Source organism: Syzygium oleosum, unplaced genomic scaffold (genome assembly GCF_021117445.2).
Source record: "Syzygium oleosum isolate NSW1041296 unplaced genomic scaffold, Sole_v2.1 Sole_v2.41, whole genome shotgun sequence".
NCBI classification, from domain to species: Eukaryota; Viridiplantae; Streptophyta; class Magnoliopsida; order Myrtales; family Myrtaceae; genus Syzygium; species Syzygium oleosum.
Window position 1 is genome coordinate 907,774 of NW_026607525.1, and position 14,226 is coordinate 921,999.

Consider the following 14,226-nt stretch of genomic DNA (forward strand, 5'->3'; position numbering starts at 1 on the left):
CATCACTAAAAGCAACTCAAATGGAGAAACAGCAGTTTGTCTAACACGTGGCGTATTGACATCATGCAGTTGAGAGATCTCATGTTCAATGCGTCTTTATAATGCTAGAGCTGCAGATAAACTGAATGTTTTCATAGTCCCCGTGCACAAGCTTCACTATCAAGTCTGATTTACCCCGGGTTACTTTGCTATGCTACTAGTCACTCATATTTGAGTAGAAAATCATTCAAGTTTTTGGATGCGTGCATGCATCACTCCATAGCCACAACGTTAGACAATGAAACCAGAATAGTACTAGAAGGAGAAAATAATGCTATTTAAGATTTAATAAAGAAGTATCACCAAACACCCATACAATATCCCAGAAGCAGAGGACTTCCTAATGGTATTATAGGACTCTCATTAACAAGACCATACTTGAAAAGCAGCAAGTGAAGGAAAAGAACAGGAGGAAAGGGAGGGGGATGAAGCGAGATAAAAGGAGTATCCAGCTACCAGAATTCCATGGTCCTGAGATATGACCATATTCTTCTGTTCATCCGATCAATTCAAGACAGCACAAGGATGCATAAATCGCACTACCAAAAACTTGAAACACCCTTCAGTTCATCAACCCTCTACTCAAAGGCGTCATCATCATCATCAGGAAGTGGCTGAATAGCTGCTTGAGCAAGTTCTGCCTCATGCCTGTTGGAGACAATAAAAACCACCATTGGTCAATGGACAGTTGAGAAGAGGTTTACGAACTATCAAACTAGCTACAGAATATTATTTATGTAACCCAACAAAAGAAGAGCAGATAGATCGGAGAGGCAATACACTGCTACAATTTCTGCTTTATAATACACACCGCCTCATTCTTAAGCATGGTTATTATTTATCCATGCAATTAAGTGCCTCTAGAAGAGGAAGGCCAGGATGTACAACTATATTACTATAGTAGAAAGTTATGTAAAACGAAGCACATAATAGAGTAGAGGCCAATATTCTTACTGTTGCTGTGCGGCCAAGTCAATGTGCACTTCCGGAGGAGCAAGGGCAGGAGACTCAACAAAGTGGAGGTTTGGATCCCTGCGTTTACCAAAACAAATGATTAGCTACTAGACCATAACAACTTTTGCAAACAGGATTGCACGTTTTGCTCAGGTACCCAGCAAGTTTTCTGGCAAGGTAGAGGAAGGGTTTCTCAAAGTTGTAGTTGCTCTTTGCAGAAATTTCATAGTACTGCAAATTCTTCTTCCGATGGAACGTAACCTGCTTTGCTTTAACTTGCCTATTCTTCACATCTACCTTGTTCCCACAGAGAACAATAGGTATATTCTCACAAACCCTGTAAAATTATGGGTAATTAGCGAGATATAGCACCATCAAAAAATGTAGTGCGAAAACACAGAATAAGGTACCGGTGTTTCTACTCTACCTGCAGAGATCGCGATGCCATGTAGGAACATTCTTGTATGTCAATCGAGCAGTGACATCAAACATGATAATTGCACACTGGCCATGAATGCTGCAGAACAACAAATAAAAGTTTGAAATTTCAACACACGCAGACACAGGAGGGAGAGGGATTCCCCCTCCCACGATCAAGGTTAAAAAGTGAATAACAGAAATCACCACATTCAGAAGATCACTTTACCAAGCAACCAAAAAAAAAAAAAAAAGACCGCTTTACCACTGCCAGCATTAAGTACAACATGCAGTCCGATAACATTTAAGGCCCTCCTCCTTTTTCTCCAAAATAAGATTTAAAGAATAAGGATGACCATGAAACAGATATACACTCCCTCACCAACTGCGGAATTTTTTTTGCAAAACTACTTGCTTCTTCATCCACAACTTTACAAATAACAATTGACTGCACCACTATTAAGTAATAATAGTTATCCTTAGTAAAACCCAGATAGTTAAATAAACTACCAACCAAAATATAGCTACCCTGTAATTTAAGCATTGATCCAGTACAAGCTCAACACTACATTTTCTCCCTAGCATCACCCAATTCACAAGAACGTAAACTGGAATCCGAAAATCTTTCTACTGATTCAAAAGCAAGGAACTTCGAAGAGGGAGCTCTCTTTACTCACTAATATCCATCTCTTAGACCACCAAATTTCTCCTGCCCTGCAGTATCCCAGCAGTAAAACCGGATTTTCCCGCAGTTTGTGAAGAAATCCAACGGATGGACTTCGACACCAATAGTTGCTGTTATGCGCAAGGACAATACCAGAAGATTAGTACAGAAAAAACAAAATGATAAATCTAACGACCACAAAAAAAATAAAAAAACATAATCAGCCATTTCCACATCACTTACGCTCGTATTTCTTTTCAAACTCCCCAGTAAGATGTCTCTTCACGAAAGTCGTTTTACCTGCACAAAGGAATAGACTACGCTCAGCCTGCTATCCATTGCCTGACACTAGAAAGAAAAGATACACCTCATGGCTTCTACCATCATGACAAATGAAGAAGATCGCAAAACCACTTTTCCTCTGACACCCTTCGACTTCATACAAATCCCCAGAAACTGTGTAAAAACATACCGTTCGCTACTTCGAATGGTAAATCCTCCATTTTTAAGGACATAACCACGAGCACGTGTCATTTTCCCGATCCCGACCCGTAAAATAACTACAGCAAACCCTAATTCATCACAACAGCATACGCACCCTGCTACGCACACAGAGCAACGAGCAATCCTCGCCATTTTCTTCGAACCAATCGCATCAAAACCAGTAAAAAAAAAAAGCAGAGCACGCCGGCGACAAATTACCTGTGCCTCCATCGCCGACAATGACGAGCTTGAAGCTCGGGTAATCAACGGTCTGCTGATTCGGCAAAGCCTGAAAGAGGAGACACGCCAAGGGAAACAAAACACAAACGAGATCAAAATCCAAACTTTGCGATCACGTAACCAGATCGCTTCAGCTCCAAGAACACCCCCCAAGAAAAACACGCAACCAGGACCCAAAACCTCGACAAGAACGACAAAGAGGATCCAGATTCAAGAAGACCCAGAAACCCAGAAGGCCCAAGATATCAACAACAACAACAACGAAACCCGCAGACAAATGGGACGACGGGAAGGCAAGAACACCAAGCGAACGAGCTCACCATCGACGATGGCGAAAAGGGTCGGGCTTTCGGTGGCTTGCAGAGGCGGAGAGACGGACTCGAATGCGTTCGGAGCAGCGAACCGTACTTAGCGTAGTGGGAGAGGAGAGGAGAGGAGAGACAGCTGCGTAGGTTTTGATGGGCGATGGGGGTGGTTTTAAGAGGGGAGTGAAGCGACGGTGGGCAAGAGGAACGAGAGAGCAGAAAGGACTTCGAGATTTTTTTTCTTTCTTTCTTTTCTTTGCTTTGCTTTGCTGGTCGAACGTGGCTTTAAGCTGACGCTGCTGTCTCCTCCGTTGGATTCGATTTACTTTCTCGGCGGCAGCGTTCTAGAATCTGTTGACCGTCCGATCTGTACGGACACCTGTCGCTGCCCCCACATCCCATGGTTTTAAAATTTGAAAACAAATGGTACAAAGGATGCCTAAATTTTGTCGGACATGGTATCTGCACCGTGGCTCAATATGTAACATGATTAATGAATTTTAAATTTATTTAATAGAATTTTTGAAAATTTTGATACATATTTAATTTAGTCTCTGAATTATCTTTGATTTTGAATTAATGTAAGAATAATATATGATATTTTCATATGATTTGGAGACTAGATTAAATATGTATCCAAAGTTCAGTAATCTTATCGAACAAATTAAAAATTGAGGGGTCACGTTACTTATTTAACTAAAGTTTAAGGATTATTTGTGTAATTTTTCCTTAAAATTTCAAGGGAGCGAGGAGGAAATTTGTAAGGAAAATTAAACAGGAATTCAAAATTCCTCAGTCCTTCGTATCACAAAAAAAAAAAATTCAATTTTGGTCGAGTTCCTTCCCTGGTTCCGAGACAGAGTGAGGGGAATGAGAATTTGAATGAAAAAGCGAGAAAAAAGATTAAATTTTTAATGAGAATTAATTGTTTTTTACTCTTCTTTAAATTGCTTGCCAAACAAGGCCTTGTGGCAGGGTATATCTTTAATCAATTCCGGCACGCTAAATCGTATGATTCCTTATCGGGGATAAGACTGTCCACACCGAAATGATGGAATTCATAGAAACTGAAATTAGAAAGTGTCTTAGGGCCGTTGATGAAGTTCAACTTTTGCAAGGCCATCGAAATGTAGGCCATCGAATTGAAGAGATTAGATATCCAAACATTACGCCTATCAAATCATTGGAGTCGGGTCGAAAATGGTCGGACCCACATTGACCCATAAAATCCATACCCAACAATAACCCTTATTGTCAAAACACTTTCATATTCAATTAAATTCAGGAAAACTCAAATTTAGACTGAGGGGAAAGTGAAGAGTGAGTAAGCGCAAGGTCAAGTCGGGGCAAGAAAAAGTGAAGACGAATTCATAAAGGTGAGTTGGATCTCAGTGACTCATGTTACTCTGGGTTTTATCATTTCAAATTTATTTATGACCCATTTTTGACAATCTACTAAATGTTGGACAATAAAGTATTGTCTATTGTCAAACCAAAAACGACTCGTTATCAATTGTCGAATGCGTAAGGACAAAGTTACGCTGAAATTCTCCCAAAGACACTAAAGCAAGAAATTGATTTTAAGGCACGAAGCATGACATTGTTCAATGTTCGTAAGGCCTCCGATGATCCATGCTTTCTCCGTCGAAGTTCTTTGCAACTTTCCTCATGCCATGCGACTATGCCGGTGCATTTCACGATATGAATCTTGATAGCATGTGTAATGATTTGTCACGTTTTCTTTGAGAAAATTATATCACTGAGTTCTCAATCCTATGCGTGAAATACATTTGAATTCTAAATCTTTGAATTGATTTGATCAAGCCCTAAACCATGCCATAAAGTACAATCGAGCCATAAATATTTCCCTCGGCCAATTAAGAGCCGGCCCTAGTGACTACAAGGTACAATAAAGTCCTAAGCCGAGATAAGAACCAATTGTCTAAAAAAATGTGTGGTTAAGTATCAATATATGTTTACCGAAACTGAAGGTTAATTCGATAAATCAACTGAAAAACAACTAAGAATTTTAGCAAAACAAAAAAGGTGAAAAATAAATCTCATCCCCATATAGAATTCCAAAATCAAAGGGCGCGGGCTGAAACGACCTGCCGTCTCGAATAGGGGTGATCGGTTCCCGATCCGGTCTAATAGAACTAATCACTTTTATATTTTTTTCTATCACAATGAGAGAAAGTAATAAATCTCAACATATTGACGGAAGCGACGATGAATGAAGAGTTATTATGGTGCGACGACAGGGGAAAAGTATTGTATGTGGATTCAATTCACATTTTATTAACTTTTTTGAAGAAATAAAAACTAAAAAAAAATATATGTAGTCGGTCCGGGGAAACCGGATCGCCCGGATACCGGTTTCATTTTTAGGAATCGAAAATCGGATCAACACTCTAGGAACCGAACCAAACCGGCTGATCCGGTCCGATCCGGGCGGCTCATTTTGCGCACCCGTAATCTCTAAATGCTCATTACCGTCTCCAAACCCAAGAAAAACCGCTTCGCTAGCGCCAGCAGTAATAGAAAAAACCAAACATCATTCAGATCTCTGAATTCTAAACGCGCAAAACTCTTCTCTGGTTCGCAAGAACACCTTTCCTTCCTCCACAAATCTCTCCATCAAGCACCCGCGTGCATTCATCAATCTCTCTCGAGCATCGAATGGCCTCGCCGTCCGACACCTCCAACCAGTAAAGTTCTCAAATTTGCGTCTCTTCGAAGCTCAAAGTCTGCATCTTTCTTGTACAATCTGAATTGATCGATTGTGTTCACTTGTGGGTATTTTTTTGTTTTTGTGATTTGAAGGGAGGCCGTCGTTAGGAAGCAAAGCAAAGGAGCCCCATTTAAGTTCTTAGTCCCTCTTATATACGCCCCTGTTCTTCCTCTCAGTACGTACAATTGTTGGAGCTTGATTTGTCGAATGAATTTCGTGGTTTTCGATCGTTTGTGTCATATCCCATCTGGGTTTTGCTTATTGGGTTGGTGTTGCTTCGTTTTGGAATCTGATTTCGCAGTTCGGCTCTCGTTGAGGAAGAACCCGGTGGTGAGGGATCGTTTGTTTACCCTCGTCTTAGCTGGGGCTTTTGCTCATGGGTTTTACTTGGTGTATCCTTTTTCCTTTCATTCTTTTTTGGTTGCGATCTCCCGCCTTCAGCTGTTATATGTTCATGATATTGATTCATTGTGATCTTAAAGCATTTGTCTTTGAAGTATGTTGAGATTTTCTGCCACTCCTCTTTTATGGATGAATGCATTAGTAATTTCCATTGTATCCATTTATTACCGTCTATTGCCGATTGAACCATCAACTGTTTGTAATTGCATAGGATCTGGAAAATGGTGGTGTCTTCGTTTGTACAAGATGTTAATTCCTTGCTTAATAGGAGTCTCATTACAGGAGGTTACTACTAGATGCATGTCTTGTAGTGATTCTGAGTGAGCAGATTCAACCTGATGATCTTAGTGAACGGAGGATTTGCTTGATAAGGCACAAAACCTTCGATGTTAATGGCCTTGTCTCCCTGTTGATCCCTTGACAAACTTTGGTATACATGCTCTAAGCGAGTTTAGAAAACCGTTTCAAAGAACTAGTGATTGAGTTCCTTAGAGCGCCTTTGGATAATTGGGTGGTAGCCAATAGGTTTTGAATACTTGTCACTGTGAAATCAAGTCTTTACTCACAAACCATGAGAGAATGTTTTCCTAAGTGATGAGCTCTTTCTTTCTAAAAAAAAAGTATTTTTCTTCAAATGTATGTCAAGGTCTTCCCAGGATGTTGGCATGTAAGGTCTTCAATCTTCTGCTGTGGATGATTTAAAGATGTGAACCGAGGCTCCATTTGTTTTGCTAAAAATGAATGATTTGGAAAACATTTTCCTAAAAATGACTACTCATATCGCTTACAAAAATTAATGAACGAAAAATATTCTCATCTTCAACTATGGTTAGATATAAATTGCTGTCTGGAATGAAAATATTTTCTAATGATTAATTATTTCAAGCGATACAAGCAATTATTTTTAGGAAAATGTTTTTCAAATCACTTGTTTTCCGCGAAACAAATGGAGCCTAAGATACAGTTTCTTTCAATATATGGCAAGGAGTTTTTGGCTGAAATCTGTAGGTATGAGGAGCCTTGTCTTCTATTGTTCGATTGGGTTGTCATTTCCATCCCCATCTTCTCATATTTTTAATCAATCTCTCTGCCCTGCCTTATATGTAGATGTTGCTTTCCTGCAGTTGTCCCTCATTGTGTTTGTAGCTTAGCAATGAGAAAGTCACCTGCAATTTTGAAGAAGTTGTCCTTTGCATTCCACTATAGCTTGTAAAATTACTATAATTCATGGAACTAGGGTGCTGTTATAACCTTCTGAGATCAACCGAAGATTCTATAATCTATTGTTTTATATGGTTCTTTCAATAGTATTGTTGCTTTTCCTTAATAAACATGTGCAGTACGGACATATATGACGCTGAAAGCAAGTGATGCGGGGAGCTTGAAGACGGAGTACAAAATAGTCCTCACATGTTTTTAATATTGGCCAATCCATTCTTACCCACCCTGGTGCGTGTTAGCACTCAAAATTTTTGCAGGATCATATTTTAAGTAATGTTGTACTCCTATTTTTTGGTTGTGGTAGGGGATCTTGGGAATTGGGGCCCAATCATGATATAGAGACTTACTGATGTTTTGAATAAATGACCAGCTCTTGCTGATTCACCAGGTTTAATTATAAGTTCTGTCATCCTCGGTTAGGTCTCTAGCCTCCCTTCACTGGCTTGACTATTTAGACAAACTTTGTGCAGAGTGTCACGGTGTCTAGAGGATTGAGGATTGATTTCTTGGTTTAGGTGAGTACTTTAGTTTTGCGAATGAGATAGTCTCTGCTGGCTCTCTTGTTACTCAATTGTATGCAGATACATGCATTGCCCATATGTCTACATGCGTGCGCTGTGTTTTTGGGTCATCATAGAATTGAAAGGCCAGCTTGTGAACTCTTGCGTTTCCTTAATAGAAAAACCATTGAGCTGGAGGCACTGCCCACTTGCCTGCATTCATTTTACTTGCCTTCTGTGAATCACCCGTTCCTACTCATCTTGCTTGCTTGTATTACGGGACTCCCATGCATCGTACATGGTACACGCAAGAACCCGCAAATGAATTCACCATCCAGTTGACTTTTCTCCTCAGTTTACACCTTTGGAGGAAAAGAACTTATTTACACAAGCATTGATGCCAAGGTCTCTGCAACCGTTAAACGGTGCCTGCAAAGATCTGAGCGTCTCGGACATGTACCATCATTCACAATGGCGAGTGTAACTTGTGATGAGAGTAGAGAGTTTGAAGACATGGGAGCCCCCCGTGCAATAGGTCGAGCAGTCGAAAGCACTTGCAGGTCAGAGAATGTTTCCTGTGGAAAGAGACATCTGCAATTTGCTCTCTGGGAGGGCAAATTGAACTCACTATGTAACTCTGTTCAGCTCATGAATCTGACAGAGATAGGTTCATTGCATTCATCTCCACTTCTTAATGATGCCAAAATAGAGCTCGTAACACCAATTCAATCGTCCTCTTCCGTCAAATTGGACGTCTCTTTCCACAAAGTTGCACAACAGATGGAAACCCAGGCCCTCTCATGTCCATTTTGACCCGAGACCGCAAAGCTCGCTTCGAATGAGAAACAGTACAGCTGTACTTGTACCTACATTCATGTACACGTATACATGTACGTGTAGGATTAGATCATAGAGTGCAATCCTTCATCAGCATTATGCGTGGATTGTATTACTACAAGATCGAATACAAAGTTTGCGGTACATCTCTTATATAACCCGTGTTAACATGAAGGATTCATTTAAGATTGACATTCGAGCACTTGTTAAACGATCAAATTAGAAAATATTAAGGTGCTCGGTATGCTGACTTTTCTTATGATATGTGTAATTACTGCCTTAGAAATCAAAGGGCGTGTTAGAACATAAAATCTTTCGAATTTAGATATTTTTTCAGCACGAAATACTTAAAAATTTCGCGATGGACAGATGTTAGCACGCAAGTTCTCGGACAGTTTTTCTTGATAAGTGCCCGACAATGGTTAACATGACTCACATATTTCAATACACATCAACATCATGACTTATTAACTACGGTTGGTTTATAAAATTAACTTGAGAGTGAGATCCAATCTTAAGAGCAAACAAATAACGACACCAAAAGGTGACCCATTCCACTAAACATCAAGATAATTGATCGACTCAAATTTGATAAATCATCATATTCAACTATATATGACCTACCCTTCTTATCATCTCTTTAAATAATTCATAAACTCGAGATCAACACAACCCGTCGTCATCTATGGGTCCGTCGCGGTCGGATTGAAAATAGAAGGATGAATGCCCAAATTATTGAATGATCACATAGAGTGGTCAATATTCAAACTATACTAAGCATTAATTATGTACATTTCCTCAATTTTTAAATTGACTAATCGGTGATTACAAAGATTGATCCACCCCATTTCACGAAACTTCAACTGTCCTTGCATCACTACATCCCCCCAATAATTCAGAATTATATGGCTCAGAACAACACCTGGCCTCTAACCTAAAAAACAAATTCGACAATAAAGGAAGAAAAAAAATCGAAAGAGTGTGTCCTAAGATATTGTACAAGGACCATCATACAAGATGTTAACACGGTCCGGTCCGGCCCCTGCCGGGCTGGATTACAGATCGGTCCGGTCCCCGAAGTCCGAAGCCAGCCGGGACGCGATGGCGGAGTGATACATCGGGTCGTGGAGGGACGCCGCGTCGGAGGTCATGAGCCTGAGGAGCCGCGCCTTCTCCTCCGTGAACCGGATCGGGTCCGGGCGGCACCTCGCGGGCTTCGCGTCGGCCGTCCCGGGGTAGGCGACCTTGTCGTCGGCGGGGCCAATGTAGCCCGGCTCGGCGGAGAAGCCGAATATCGGGGCCCACCAGCTGCTGCTGCTGCTGTTGGAGTTGGAGGAGGAGGAGGAGGAGGGGGGGCTTCGCCGGCCGGTAGGGCCCGGCTTGCGCTCGGCGGAGGAGGAGGCCGCGGCCTTGACGGAGATGGGCCTGCAGGGGATGAGACCGGCGGCGGCCATTACGGCGGCGGCGGCGGAGCGTGCGAGAGGCTGCGGAAGGAAGAGATGGAGAGAGGAGGAGGAGGAGGAGGTTGGTCGTCGTTTTAACGGTAAACCTGACTGGTGTTTCTTCCGTTGTTGCACTTCCTCTTGGGGCTGGCTTTTATAGAGGGGAGGAAGGGGAGGGAAGAAAGGGGGATAAGACTGACACGTGGAAGTGACCGGGGGGGCGCGCGTTACGAGGGGATCATTCGCCTCTTCGTTGATTTCGAATTCGATGCGAAATTGAAAATACTAGGCAAAAGGAAACGTATGCTACCAGAGAAAAATATTATGAACGATATTGAGATTTCGAACTGATATTGATCTCAACTTCATCTATTCATGGTATTTACGGATGACTAATTGTGCAACACGATTCGTTAATTTCTTTTTTCTTGCACTGATAAGTGATTAATCTAGTGATAATGTCCGCGTTGGACGCCTTTCTCTCATGGTGTTCAATCCGGGTGTGTTTGCTTTTCTTATTTAGTGATAATGTGACTAACAAACTCTTGACCACCCCGTCAAGGACGTTTAAGGTGAGTGGCCGGGGTTGACCATTTTTCAAATACGCGGGAGACGGGAGTGATTTTCTTCTCAATTTCGTTCATTTTTTCCAAGCCAAACTTAGGGTTTCTTCACTTTGATTTGATTTTATGGAGAACGGGTGATGCTTTCCCATGATTTGCCTCGATGGTGATGGCGATACGGTACACGAAATTAACCTGAATCTTGCCGCGAAGTGGACATAATACAACTTTAAGTACATAGAAGTAGAGCCACTACGTAATTAACTTACAATAATAAACAAAGTCCAAGATTAGAAAATATGACTTAACATCACACGTGGTTGTGATCATTTATATTATTCAGGTGTAACGGGACGTTAGAATTACGTCGACCCACTGACATAACTCGGTGGCGTCCAAGGTTGTAGGCACTCAAATTCATTGAAAAAAGCGGGGAAAGAGAAAGAATCATAAACGGCCCGAAACTGAGTAGCTTTTCCAAATTACGATCTTCCTTCGAACCTCAATAAGGGATATTGAAATTTGTAAATAACCGACTCACCAGGCAAATTTGCGCACTCTGAGATATTAGGAGGAACGGCGAATTGGTGATTACAGCAGCAGTTATTTAAATGTTTTCTCTTGATCGATCGATTCATTCAAAGTCATATTCAGGGTAGGTTTATTTAACTGAATGAAAATCATTCTTCATTTATTTCATCGTTTAGGAAAAGTGATTTTCTTCTGACAAAAAAGAGAAGTCGTTTTTCCTCAAATCTGAGCTCGTTTTGTTTCGGCTCATTAAACAATATTTTCTGCAAATCGATTAATTTTCCCGTCATTTAAATATCGAGAAGCCGGAAAATAATAATTTCTCGAAAATAAATTTTCGTTCGGGCAAAACGGAGTTTCAAAGTGGCCAGGCAGGATTCTCTTTGAAACTTGGGCATATTCCCTAGGCGGCCTGGCCGCTTGTCCCCATTGGTCAAAGGATTGGTCGACGGATATGGACGTAGTAGATGAGATGGAGCGCATACGACACGCACGTGAGCATTTTCTACGAAGGAGGGGGGGGCTCTGGGCGGCGACGTCACGTGCCGCGTGGACTCCTATTTTGTACCCTAATCACTCGGGAACAGTTTCAACGAGCTTTCCCTTTGGAGGGAATATCTTCATCCCCCTTTTGGTCAAAAAAAAAAAAATTTGGAAAAATAAAAAAACACATGCGCCGATAGGTTCGAGCGGGCCCCACGGGATCCCGAGGGAAAGAAAGCGATATCGGGGGACTGAGTCTGAAGCGTGCGTCGCAAGTAAATTGCATATTTGTTCAATTTGAATACGGATATAATCGTCAATTGTTTCGAACGCGGAGAAAAAAGAGGCAAACTTAAAGGGTTAGAATAAGGCGATCATTCGGTATAGCTAGCAAGCGGTTAGCTTCTAGTGAGAATCGGCTCTTCTGTATGATGCTTGAAATCATCAATTCCTCCATCGCTAGTCGAGGAAACTTCCTCCGATCGATTCTCCAATCAACCTTCCGATTGACTGGTTTACGGGTACGGGTATCACCCCGCAAGCAAATTTAAGTAAATATATAAAGCATGGGTGATGTTTTTTTTTTGGTAACCCAGGGAACCCATGCACGGCCGACAGCCGGGAGGTAAACCCTGGGGGCGACACGTGCTAGCCACCACACACGTGCACCGGTTAAGTCACCCTGCGGCGCTCCGGATTTGAACATCCAACCTTTTGCGAGAAGAAGAGTGCCCTTTCCAGCAGCACTACCCAGGCGGGTGGTAAGCAAGGGTGATGTTGATGTTCACTTCTGTCAAGAATTATTCTGAGTAAAGCTTTTCCCTCCCCCACTCACTTTTGGGGCCTTGGGCTGTTCTTCAAACATGGCAAAAAGAAAGAACAAAAAGGTGGAAAGCAAAGGTTTTGTCAGATGGCCTAAGCCCTTTTGTTTGGGCCGGAGATGGCCTCAAGCTTCACGAATGGAGGGGGGGTTGTAGAGGAGCGGGCAGCTGATTTGGCCCAAGTTTAGGAGACAAACAAGCTGAGAAATGATGGCTTTGTGATTTCCTCCCCTGGGGCTCTCTTTTGAAGTGCTTCCTGAGACCCAAGCTTGTTTGCCCCAATTTCACAATTGATATGGTACATGGAAATCAAATTAAGATGTCGGTATCCGATCGCGACCGAAAAGCACGTGATATAAGGGCAAACGCCCCTCCCGCCGTCCTTCGCTCCACTCCGGTCGGGACTCCCGCCGTCTGCAGACACGGCGCGCTCATGCTAGCTCTCTCGGTTTCCAGACGATGGCGTGATGTTCGATAATCGTTCCATACTTTATAGGAAAGTGTTTTTTCAGGAAAGACTTGTGATTGTTGTTTCTTTCGGGCCCTTGATTAAATTGGGGTTTCACGTTTCAGTCCATCTCGTAGTCATGTAGAAGCTCCTGGTGGATTGGGCCGGCCATACATGGAATCCTAGCACACCAAATAAGCTTACATTCTCTTGATTTTGTTTTCTTTTTGGCTTCACAATAATCGTACCAACATTTGACTAAATAATATGAAACGACCGCCGATGTTGTGTATAATAAAGTGACCACCTTCATTTAATATCTCTCCAGGGCATATCCAAATCGGGTTTAATTCGAAAGCGATGCATAGAGGTGCACCAACTTGATTCTTGGATGTTTTGGAGGAAAAGAATGTGTAATGTCCACCCTGTTTTCGTCGTTTCGATTGATGAACCCAAGTTGGATGTCAGCCTAGTTTGGCTCGAAATCACGTCCGCTATGGCCGATCGTTGTCACTTTGGCATGGGGTCGATGTCTGGTCCACACTGACCCAATTGATGACCACGTCCACTATCCACATGCACTCACACATCGTCTCTTTCACCTTATATTGTCATTGTGTTTCTCGGGGGGGACTCAATAATTGGTGGACCAACGACCCCATGAATCTCCGGTGCTGAGGGATGTGACCTAATCTTTCTAGGATGCATGGATTCTCCACGCCTTCCGCATCACCACTAATCCCATGATCTCGCATCGTCAATGGTCCCTGTTCTTAGCTGCATGCATTTGTCCCCCACATAAGGAATAGGAAGGTTGAGCGGCAAGGTATGAAAAAAAATGGCATTTGATTACGTTCACGTATCGGTCTGCCAATTACTGGACCATGGCGGTCATGTTGAGCTCAGTTGCATCGAAGACGACAATGACGGCGGCGATAACGTGTTATAACCGGTGAATTCCCATCCACAAATAATCCGGGATCGATTTTTGGATAAGGTGCGTTTAGTACTTGTCAATGCTTGCGCGCTACCCTCATTATATGTAAAGATAGAGATTGATTGCTCCAATCCCTATTTACATTTGGATCTATTTTCCAAGTGTAAATATGGATCTCTACCTTTTCATACAATCAATCCCTATTTAC

General features: G+C 42.1%; 3 protein-coding genes across 4 annotated transcripts in view; 1 reads left to right on the forward strand and 2 right to left on the reverse strand.

Annotated features, from left to right (window-relative positions):
- Positions 1 to 292: 292 nt before the first annotated feature.
- LOC115691511 (GTP-binding nuclear protein Ran1A-like) overlaps positions 293 to 14,226 on the reverse strand; it is a 44,256-nt gene continuing 30,322 nt past the window's right edge. Inside the window, exons 1-8 of one of the 2 annotated variants that reach the window (XM_030618149.2) lie at positions 3,118 to 3,272; positions 2,777 to 2,846; positions 2,318 to 2,374; positions 2,088 to 2,205; positions 1,421 to 1,510; positions 1,151 to 1,330; positions 994 to 1,071; positions 293 to 687 (exon numbers count right to left, since the gene is read on the reverse strand). In XM_030618149.2, the coding sequence (XP_030474009.1) occupies positions 618 to 687; positions 994 to 1,071; positions 1,151 to 1,330; positions 1,421 to 1,510; positions 2,088 to 2,205; positions 2,318 to 2,374; positions 2,777 to 2,846; positions 3,118 to 3,120 (666 nt within the window). In that variant the 5' untranslated portion in view covers positions 3,121 to 3,272 and the 3' untranslated portion in view covers positions 293 to 617. Of the gene's footprint in view, positions 688 to 993; positions 1,072 to 1,150; positions 1,331 to 1,420; positions 1,511 to 2,087; positions 2,206 to 2,317; positions 2,375 to 2,776; positions 2,847 to 3,117; positions 3,273 to 14,226 lie in introns of those variants that run through there. The other variant, XM_056306061.1, reaches the window with a different exon arrangement.
- Positions 5,591 to 7,838, forward strand: LOC115691513 (uncharacterized). The gene is made up of 4 exons (XM_030618153.2): positions 5,591 to 5,810; positions 5,926 to 6,008; positions 6,135 to 6,225; positions 7,576 to 7,838. Exons 1-4 carry the CDS (start codon positions 5,782 to 5,784, stop codon positions 7,604 to 7,606), a joined length of 234 nt encoding a protein of 77 aa, XP_030474013.1. The 5' UTR covers positions 5,591 to 5,781; the 3' UTR covers positions 7,607 to 7,838.
- On the reverse strand, positions 9,757 to 10,309 carry LOC115691512 (uncharacterized). Its single transcript, XM_030618150.2, has one exon. The coding sequence runs from the start codon at positions 10,245 to 10,247 to the stop codon at positions 9,849 to 9,851; it is 399 nt and encodes a 132-aa protein (XP_030474010.1). The 5' UTR covers positions 10,248 to 10,309; the 3' UTR covers positions 9,757 to 9,848.

Excerpts from the sequence above, each read along its gene's own strand:
- LOC115691513 (XM_030618153.2), top strand. The coding sequence starts at position 5,782 with ATGGCCTCGCCGTCCGACACCTCCAACCA. Across the intron at positions 6,009-6,134 it reads CGCCCCTGTTCTTCCTCTCA|TTCGGCTCTCGTTGAGGAAG; the intron begins GTACGTACAATT and ends CTGATTTCGCAG. Across the intron at positions 6,226-7,575 it reads GCTCATGGGTTTTACTTGGT|TACGGACATATATGACGCTG; the intron begins GTATCCTTTTTC and ends AAACATGTGCAG.
- LOC115691512 (XM_030618150.2), bottom strand. The coding sequence starts at position 10,247 with ATGGCCGCCGCCGGTCTCATCCCCTGCAGGCCCATCTCCGTCAAGGCC.